Genomic DNA, 10,547 nt, shown 5'->3' on the forward strand with positions numbered 1-10,547 from the left:
ATATATATCCCAGTTATCCTTTCATCTTCTCTACTTTATCTAGGAGAGACAGATATCATCGAATTCATAAACACCTGTATTAAAGGTCACTCTTGGATATTTCGTAATTTTACATATTTACTCTTACGTTAGTATAATGTAAGACCTTTCTTTTGGATCATCTTTCTTTCATTTGTGTTGCAAAGCCACAGAGACTAGGTAGAGAACGAGGAAGAGTTAGGGCGTAGACCATTCGACCTGTGGACTCCGTCTGTGTCAGGGGATGTGTGTGTGTGTGTGTGTGTGTGTGTGTGTGTGTGGTCTTCGAAATATCTTTAACGCCTGAAGAAAATGTCAACATTTTTTTTCCGGTTATTGGAAGTTTAGCTTGACGTTGACAGCCTTAATAGTGACCCTCGGTAGTTAGCAAGCCAGTTGCCCAACCAGCCTACCAACCAGCCGACCAAGAAGCCAGCCAGCTCAACAAACAGCCAACCAACCAACCAACCAACCAGCCAGCTAACCAGCCAACTAACCAACCAGCCAGTCAGCCAACCAACTAACCAACCAACCAACCAACCAACCAACCAACCAACCAACCAACTAACCAGCCAACCAACCATCTAACCAGCCAACCAACAAACCAACCTCAGTCTGACCAAGATGGACCCTTAGAGGCATCGAGTTGCGCGCGGCTGGTGGTGTAGTTGAGGGTATAATGTTACCGTGAGGCACCGTGGGAGGGTCTGGTGATCCTGAAAGTCGTCATCAGTGTGTCCTGCCGTAAGCAAGTGCCAGCTGACCCAGCCATCCTCGTCTCCAGGACGTCTCCAGCGAGTGGAGACATCAGGAGCTCCCGGGCGAAACGGCAGGTGACGCCAGGCCAGAATCGGTAATTCATACGGGCCGCTGTGGGTGTGAGGCGGAGCGCTCCTTTCAAATTGCTTCCCTCGGAGCCTTGATCATGAACTGCTGGAAGAGAGAGAGAGAGAGAGAAGAGAGAGAGAGAGAGAGAGAGAGAGAGAGAGAGAGAGAGAGAGAGAGAGAGAGAGAGAGAGAGAGAGAGAGAATGGGATGGTCTTCAAGTTTCTGCAGTACCTTATTTCCAGTCGCCAGGGTTCATAGTAAAGGAATTTATTCATACGTAAGAACCGTTAGATCAAGATTTCCAGACCTTCCCATGTTGCTCAAGTTGATGTGGTCAGTAGGTCAAGCACGACACATATGCTCGCCGTTAACCTAAATACTCAGTGTGGTAAACCAACACAAACCTACAATAGACGACCAGGGAAATGTCATTACCCGTTAGAAACAAAAGGAGTTCAGATCACACTGTCACTGGGTGCGGAGGCCTGGAATCTATTCAATGCCTGAGGAGCAGCCGAGGGGGAAAAAAGTCAACATTTCCGGGATCATATGCTTGAATGCCAGGATCACCACCAGACTCTAAGCTTTCACTGGAAATGGGTTTTGATACACGACTATAAATGAAAGGTTTATCATGCACTAATACTCTTAATGAGAGCCTCTGGTGTGTTACGGATACACCATCTGTGTTCACCCAGATCAAAACCTGGATGGTTGACATGATCTTCACCCCGACTACACACACACACACACCATTTGGATACAGCAGATCCATAACACACTCTCATTCACCAACGCGTTGCAGCGTCCATGGCGATATTCTCATATCGTCATCCCTGTCGTGATGTCAGAACATGACTGGTGTCATAAGAAGGTGTCATGTGCCCCGCATGTTCTCACCAGCGGGGTTCCAGTTTCCAGGCGGCGTCTCCTGCTCGTGTGGCACAAGGGGGCGCCGAGTCATTCAACCCATCTCTCCAGGTTCCAGGCCCGGCCAGCCAGCTAGTCAGTCAGTGCTCTGCCACCAGTAAGGGAGGATACAGACACGGTCAGACGGTGGCTTGTGATGTGTGTATGTGTGTGTGTATGTGTGTGTGTGTGTGTGACTAGATCTTTTCGTGGTGTTGGTAAAGGAAAAAAAATATTGTTGTTTAAAGAAAATGGTTCAGAAATTTGGCGTTAGTTAAAACTGGATTTACTTCCGCCTTTTGAACGCCGTTGACTGAAAATTTCGAGGAAAAAAAAAGACCAGTAAATTCAACGTCAACTAAAATGAAGAAGCCTTCATCATACCCTGATCCTCTCATCATCATTCGTTGAATACAATGATCACCGTGAACTATGGACTGGGTCAGTGGCTGTGTAAGTGGCATCACAAGTAGCGTCCAGGTAATACCCGATAGTTCTCCGTGAATCCTCAGACATTCACTAATTACAAAGAAAACATCGATACGCGCGCGCGCGCGGGGGAGAGCCACATTTCGGAAGCCATCACCCGACAGATGAGGTGACCCAACAATATTACGCTGAGGCTTTGAGATGGCACTTCTGCCATGCCCGACTCCCCCAACCTTCGTCAGGGTCGCCCGTGTCATCGCGCTGTTCAGCTTGGCGGGCGTCTTTGTCTACTACCGCCGCACGCGGGAGGTGAAGCCCTCACTCACTTTAGTCGGGGATGACGGAAATACGATGGTGACGCTTTCCCCCGACGAGTTCCCGAGATACCAGAGGTTGCAGGAGGCGGGGAGAGACGGGAGCAACCCGGCGTCGTCCCACCGTCAGCAGACCGTACGGAAGCAAGCGCTAGATGTCTTCGACTTCGTGGTCATCAAAAATAAAGTCTACCCGAAGAACGCGAGCTTGCCGAGGATGACCCAGTGGAAGTACCCGCTGCTGAAACCCTCGTATGGAGCTCTTCTGAGGCAACTGGACTTCTCCGGCTACAGTAAAAAGGTGAGATGTACACAAAGACCCAACATATTTTTTTTTTTTTGATCCGTCTTTTCGTGTCTTTGACATTTCATGACCTTGACTTTGATACTGTGGCCTAAATATATTGGCTTCGTTCTTATAATTATCATGTGACCCTTGACCTATGGCGAGTAACATCGTTTTCCTCTATCTAGAACAATTATATGTCACTCTTAAACCCCCACTCCCCCGTTAAGCTAATGGCCAGATATTTTTTCATGCTTGACCTTTAAGCCCTTGGACCATTGAGTCCATATTACTGTGGCGTCTTGGGTCACACAACAAACTCTTTAAGTGTTATCAGATTTTATTTCGTTTTAAAAACATTTCGAATATCTCAATTTTTCCCTCATAATTACCAATGTTGCTTTCCATGATCATAGATTTATCAAGATCATTATACTCATGGGTGTAGCGAACGCTTACTGTTAGTGTTTTTGGTCGTGTTCGTGAACGATTCTTTGAGGAAGTGTGGATGCGCGACCTCGACCGGTTTCTTTTTTGCTCTTCTTTCCAGGAGCGGAAATTCCTGGAGAGTCACGTCCGCGTGATGGTCCAACGGGCCGAACACCTGAGCCAGGAGTGCAGCAGCGTCGCGTGGGAGTCGACCACCACCACCACCACCACCTCCTCACTGAACATGATCTGGGACACCAAACACCACCCGAATGTCCTATGGTGCCCTATTTATAAGGTGGGTGATGGAGATGGCGAGGAAAGACGTCTTAAAAAAAAAAATGGTGTTTCATAATAGAGAATACTATGTATGGTTTTCAGACTGGTTGTATGAGAGAAATAATGGTGTCGTGAATAGGTTTGAGTTTCATGTGTTTTCTTTTTTCTCAGATCGTTCGTATGTTATTCTTTTTTTTCATCGGCTGTGGGTCATGTAAATAAATGGTCATGGATTTGAAGTTCAGTATATGAATGGAGGGCTGTAGCTATGTTTGGATGCAGCATACGACCCACACCGTAAACTTTATATTGCACGAGGGATTTTCCTGCTTCGTGTCTGAACCGGAAAGAAATCAGATGAAATCTTGGCAGATTTACTGGTCGAACGGGATCTTTCGCTGCTCCAGTGACAATTTGCCAGTTCGGACTCTCCTGCTTGATACAGACGAGTTTTCTGTCTTCTAGCAAGAGGCTTAAAGACCGAGAAAACACAAGTTGCCAAATGGTGAGAAAGAAAGTCAATTCAAATAAATTTTTGAAAGCGATTGCCCTTCAAAAGTTTTGTGTTACGATCTTAACCGTCAAAATTCTTAACCAGTTTCAAAGGAAATTATCTGGAGATGATGAGAGTTAAATGCGTCATGGAATGTTATGAATAAAGAGGGTGGCGGGCAGACAAGCGGTTCCCGGGATGTCTTAGCGGTATACCGTTGACTCAGGGAGGAACCGTTGCTACTGTTGGCGGTGTTGCTAATGACGTGGGGGAGGTGGTGGTGGGGCGTTTCCGGGGGAGACGGAGCGAGGAATTTGGTGGGTGGGGATGGTGTTGTTGCTGAGGGAGACAAACGTAAGGAGGGAGGGATGATAGAGGTGGTATTGGGAAATTAGGAAGATCAGGGGAGCGGCAGGGAGAGGGTGGAGAATGTGGAGGGGAGGGAGTTAAAGAAATGGTTGCGACGAAAGAAAAATATGTGAAAATGGGGATAAAGGAAGAAATGGAAATATGTTGGAGGGTGGATTTCAACGGAGAAGACCGACTTGGGAAGGCGAATATTGAGAGAAATGGGTAGATTCGATCTGTCTAATTGGTAGACTTGTCTCTTAGACATATAACTGATAAGGCGCACAGGATGTGATAGGAAAATATATAATCACTAAGCACCGTAGTTAGACTTGACTCTCCGTCATTAGCGAAGTTTAGAGAACGGTGTGGAGGTGGTAGATAGTTAAGGAAAATGGACGTGAAAGGGCGTCATGCACGGGTAGGCTGCTATTATGCTCGCATGAGTTGGGGTCGTGTGTGTTAGCCAGGCAGAGGAGCAGTGCACTTCAGGACAAATGCAAATTAGAACATCAAACAAACGGATTTTAGTGTGAACAAGATAATCATTTTTCCTACGTAGGTGGTAATAGGAATATATATATATATATATATATATATATATATATATATATATATATATATATATATATATATATATATAGTCATTATTTCTCAGAGAGCTTACGTCATTCACTCATCTTAAATAACTGGGAAACATGTGAAAAATAACATTCAAATATACTTTAGAGTAATGAGAATAAACTGTTATAACCACCATGTTTATTTTGTTTCCCAAGGATAGAAAACTAACTGATTCTAACTGTTATTTTCTGGCAGGTAGCATCAACAACCTGGTCCATAAACTTCCTACGTCTGGCACACTTCAACGACGGCAACGTGGAGCTCCTCAAGCTGCCACCTAAGCTAAGGGAGAAGATGAAATTCTCTGTAAGAATACGTTTTAATGAGTATGTATACGTTGGTATGGAGTGCATGGATACCTTGGTATGGAGTATATGTATACCTTGGTATGAAGTAGGATTATACAAATTCTCATGCCGAGTGAGGCTGTGTGTCAAGATTTAGTCATGGATATTTCTAAAAGAAGGAAGGGCTCGTTCGGTGTGCTGGGAGGTACATGATTTTAACTTAGTCCGGTGCTACGATCGTGGAGTACAGTGATGCGACCCTTGGGGTATGATGGCCTGACCTTTAGCCTGAACCTTTTCGGTGAGGGTTGGGAGGGGGGTGGGAGGTCAAAGACCAGCCTATCGCGATATATTCGTGCTCGCTCAACGCCGAATGACACACACCTATGTCACCCTCTGTAATGTGCAGGATATACGTGAGCAGCATTTCCCCATATCCCCAAGGATAATAATAATGATGATGATGATGATTGCGATGATAATGATAACTGCAATAATGATAATTCATTATTACCAGTAGTAACAATAGTAGTTGTAGTGAACATTATTCCTTTCGAAGGTTAAGTATGGTGCTACACAACGTAAGGCGAGCGAACTCTATCCTCCTCCTAGGGACCTGGAAGATAGGGCTCGGGTCTTCAAGAACAGCCTCCGTGTGATCATTGTGAGACATCCCTTTTCCAGGTGAGCGCCTCACTCGTCCATGTTGTCCAAGGGGGAGGCATCTTTGGCACATCTACATTTTTTTCTGATAGTGTTCACTAGACTTGCAATATGCTAAAACTTCTTAATCACAATCACACTTCCTTTTTTTTTGAGTAATCTCACAGAGCCGCTGGAAAATAACCCGAAAGTCTTTTATAGGAGCATATATATTGGCCCATTCACTTCAGTCGGCAACATCATCACACTTTCAGAATATTTTTTTTTCCCTGAATTGTTTGTCTCATTCTTGGGGATTACTTACTCGAGCGAATCCTAGTGTACGAAGGAGGATTTCCCTCCATTGCATCTTCTCAACACTGAGTCCAACCCTACTTACTCGAGCGAATCCTAGTGTACAAAGGAGGATTTCCCTCCATTGCATCTTCTCAACACTGAGTTCAACCCTATTATGTCTGAACTGTAAGATGCTGTAATGTGTTAAGGCTCTGTATCAACAGGAGTAGAGTCACGTCGAAGAATTTCCCCTCTCGAGGAGTTCACAGTTCCCAGCGACTGAAGGTAGCACGCTCGAACCTCTGGACATATCCTGGGTAACACCAGAACTCTTTTTCATGGATATTTTTCCTTGGGTTATCATATATATATATATATATATATATATATATATATATATATATATATATATATATATATATGAAAAACACTAGGGCTTGGATGAGAATCTTTAACTTTATTGGCTTACGTTTCAGAATTTACATGTACCACAATCAAATCTTATAAAGAACGGATATCATGCATGTAATATCTTCATTGTGAGATTCTGTTAAAAGCATAAAATGTAAAACGTCCCCTGAAAAATGGTATATTACAAAAGCCCAATATGAATGACTTTGAGTAAGAATAAAGAAACTTGATCATGATTAACAATCCCACGTTACCTAAAATGCATTAAAACGTGACTCAGATTCAACAGAGGCCATATTTCTAAACTGAGATTAAGAGTGGTTTGGATAGGATATGCTCAGTGCGGTTGCAAAAAAGTCTTGAGGTTATAATGGGAAGATGTTTGTTCCATTGTGACAGTTGAGTGTTTGTGTTAACTAAGCAGCTAGCGATTGTTCTGAGCGCTATGTTTCATGGTTTGCAGCTTTGTTACTTCTGTTTTTGACATGGTGGGGTGACCAGGCAAGTGAGGCATAATGTAGGGTAGATTATATTACAGTAGAGTGTTACTTCCAGGGCCAGTGCATAGTGTGGATGGTTACCGATAGAGAGAGAAAATATACGATAACATTCAGTTCATTATAGATGTCTCAGATGTTCTCAGTGACTGTGATTCTTGTCCCCGTCTTCTAAACCAGGTTGATTTCAGCATACCGGGACAAGATGCAGAAGATGGAGCCTCGCCCACCGCAACACAAGTTCAGGGAACTGCAGCTGAGCATCATCGCCAAATACAGGAAGCCAGACAGCGCAGAGACGTCTCCCTTCCCTACCTTCCCAGAGTTCATCCAGCATGTTATCGACTCCACGAAAACGTTGAAAACTAGGAAGGACTGGATGACTAATGTAAGCATGAACAGAGAGAGAGAGAGAGAGAGAGAGAGAGAGAGAGAGAGAGAGAGAGAGAGAGAGAGAGAGAGAGAGAGAGAGAGCAACCGCTTGTCTATCTACATTCCCTCAATACGATAGGGTTAGCGTATCGCTCACCACATTCCTTGCACATCAGGTCATCTTGTTTCTCTCTGCTGCCACTTCTCTTGTGTAGTTAGTTGTCAGTCCGAGGTTCATCAGGGACTGTCTTCAACCATGTGTCGAGTTTTCTTTTAGATATTCCTGAAGTAGTCAGTCAATGGATGGTTCTTATTTCTCGCCATATTGCATCAAAACATCATTTCCAGCTCTTTTTTTTCCAGGACTCATGACTTTCTTCATGACTCTTTTTGTCCATGAGAATCTACTTCTTCCATTAATCTATTAATGGAATCTCTTTTTATTAAAACTTCTCTTTAGGTAGTGCATGTTGCACCAATTCAAGTACTATCCTGATTGTTCTTTCATTGTAATCATTTTAAGTTTATGTGTGCGTGTCCGTGTACTAGTGACTTTTATATAAACTGAGGTGCTTTCTGTTACATCACTATTTTCCAGGGCTCATTTCTTTTAAACTTTGCTTCATGAAAACTAGTTTTCATTCAGGTAGTGTGCTGGAGACCATACTGGGTCCAGTGTAATGTGTGTGCAACTGATTACAACCTCATCCTCAAGCTAGAGACAATGGAGGAAGATGAGAAGTTCCTCATCACTCTAACTGGGATGGAGGAGCTCAGAAGAGTAAGTTGGTTACAAAAGTTAAGCCTTACTAAAAGGAAATGATTAGTTTCCATCATTCAAGATCTTAAGAATCAATAAACTGCATTATATAGGAATTAGTTATCAGATATTTAAGGGAGCATTTGGCAAACATTTATCTGAGAGACCTCTTTTATGTTATTCAAGAAATAATCATGTAACACCAGGAAGTAATAATAATCTCTTGATTCACTTGAGTCTTTTCTGAAAAAGATTATGGATTTAGATACTGTTAAACTGAATTTAGAAACGGTTATATTACTTCACTGCTAACCATGATTATGAGGAAATGCTACTCTAAAGGGAATAGTATAAGTTATTTCCTCCTTGCCCCATTTCCATGCAGCTGTTAAGAATTGTAGCCTGCCACTAACACTGAACACAAAAAACGTAAATATAGCAGTACTCTAGTTCCTCTTTCCCAAGTCATACTCATTTCCCTATTCTACCTCATCTGCTTTCATCATGGAGGTTTTCCCTTTGGTGATAATACAGAATAGCTTAGTGTAAAAATAGGATGTGAGCTGTACTTGTTTATCCCTTTTTTGTTTTAACTTCTAATTTTTACCACCAGTTGAAGGCTCATGAGTGGCGCCATCTGAAACGGAAAACACCATCAGGGGAGCTTATTAAACAGTACTTCAGTCAGCTCACTGTTCATCAGATACAGGAGCTGCATCAACAATACCTCCCAGATTTCTTACTCTTCAATTACAAAGTAGATGAAGACCTGCTAGCAAGTGCAAAAAACTAAAGAAAGACTAAGCATAATAGTCTTCAACTTCAGCAGCAGTAGTAAAATACCATGCAATTCGTGATGGATTGTTATCTTCCAATAAATGACATTAGTTATAATTGACAAATAATCATATAAGCCTAAGACCCACTTTACAGGGCTCATGCAGCATCAAGGGTGCAATACAATCGGTTGAAGAAAGGGGCAGGACTCCTTTTAAATGAGTTCTTCAATGAGACTGTACTCTTTTCCTTTACCCATTGATTTGGATATTACTTCGCTGAAGATGACTCTTCACTTGTAGTGTAACTGCATGCAGACAGTCCGGTTATGCCAAGCTGGTTATGTGTTTGCTGTTATAAAATAAGTCTTTATGATGTAGTCATCTGATTATAACTGACACTGGAGGACATATTCACATAATACTATATAAGCTGAGGTGACATTGCAGTGTATCTTTTGATTTTATGCTGTGATATAAACCAAAAATAAAAGATTCTTTTCTTTTTGCAAAGTCCACACTTTGTTTTTCTTGGGAGAGCTACTTATGAGATATGTTATCATTTCACAGCTAAAGAAAGCACAGGTGTAATGTTAATCCTTATCTGAAGCACATGTGAGTGTATATTTGTTATTACTTACCTCTGCATATAAGGAAGGAGTTTTCGTGTCCTAGGGCCTGATATCTTAATTTCTCTTCTCTTTCATACACTTTACTTCACTTCTTAATATACACAGCATTCATGGCTTTACTTTTCCCACTAGTTTTCTCCTGTCACAGTGGAAGTGTTTTTTCTCTTGCTTTCTTGTCATCCTATATTGGTATGATTTCTTCCTTTTTCAGAGATCTGCTCAGTATAGACCTCAACTTGGTGAGAACCTTGAGAGTCAGAATCAAAGGTAACAAAGGTCTCCTTGCCCTGTCTTCTCATGTGGCCAAGTCTGCAACCATTATCTTCTTTGAACTTAGCTTGCATTAGGCAACATTTTTGTTGCTTGTCATTCAACTCTTTCCAGCAGATCAATGTGCCTCCTCAAGTAAGGTAACCAAACTTGAAACATTTTATACTATGGATGTATTATATGCTCGAAATCCTCTCCTGGACTACTTTTTCATGTACTCTAAGGTAGTTTCAGAACTAATTAAATTGTAACTTACCACACACACAACCCTTGCAATAGATTTTTCTTGTATAATACATTGACCACTGTATCACCTGTTATGCTTCTCTCAGGTGTTGGATTCCTGAAACCTATTAACTGCAAAATAATGGTTATAGCTGGCCTGTGTTCTAATATCAGCACTTTGACTTGGGTTTGGCTAAATTTCAGGTACATACCATGCCTTTAAATGAACCTGGAGCCTATCTAGGTTTATTTGAAAGCTGTTGCAACTGAGTATTCCTTTTCCATTTTATAATATAATCATCTGCACATATACTTAGGTATAATTTATAATTCCTTCAGGCACGTCATTTACATCAAGTATGGATGGCAGCAGGTCTGTATGAATCCCCTGATTACTTTTACCCAGACTGAAAATTCATTT

General features: G+C 42.2%; 2 protein-coding genes across 3 annotated transcripts in view; both read left to right on the plus strand.

Annotated features, from left to right (window-relative positions):
• The window catches only part of LOC139767286 (uncharacterized), a 398,565-nt gene that overhangs the window by 107,125 nt on the left and 280,893 nt on the right, over positions 1–10,547 (plus strand). The gene's annotated exons all lie outside the window — the stretch shown is intronic.
• On the plus strand, positions 1,805–9,512 carry LOC139767285 (carbohydrate sulfotransferase 10-like). The gene is made up of 7 exons (XM_071696477.1): positions 1,805–2,799; positions 3,335–3,511; positions 5,153–5,263; positions 5,804–5,928; positions 7,272–7,479; positions 8,110–8,244; positions 8,837–9,512. The coding sequence occupies exons 1-7, from the start codon at positions 2,386–2,388 to the stop codon at positions 9,014–9,016; spliced, it is 1,350 nt and encodes a 449-aa protein (XP_071552578.1). The 5' UTR covers positions 1,805–2,385; the 3' UTR covers positions 9,017–9,512.

This window comes from Panulirus ornatus, chromosome 59 (assembly GCF_036320965.1).
Source record: "Panulirus ornatus isolate Po-2019 chromosome 59, ASM3632096v1, whole genome shotgun sequence".
Lineage (NCBI taxonomy): Eukaryota > Metazoa > Arthropoda > Malacostraca > Decapoda > Palinuridae > Panulirus > Panulirus ornatus.

Excerpts from the sequence above, each read along its gene's own strand:
- LOC139767285 (XM_071696477.1), top strand. The coding sequence starts at position 2,386 with ATGGCACTTCTGCCATGCCCGACTCCCCCAACCTTCGTCAGGGTCGCC. Across the intron at positions 5,929-7,271 it reads GTGAGACATCCCTTTTCCAG|GTTGATTTCAGCATACCGGG; the intron begins GTGAGCGCCTCA and ends CTTCTAAACCAG. Across the intron at positions 8,245-8,836 it reads GGATGGAGGAGCTCAGAAGA|TTGAAGGCTCATGAGTGGCG; the intron begins GTAAGTTGGTTA and ends TTTTACCACCAG.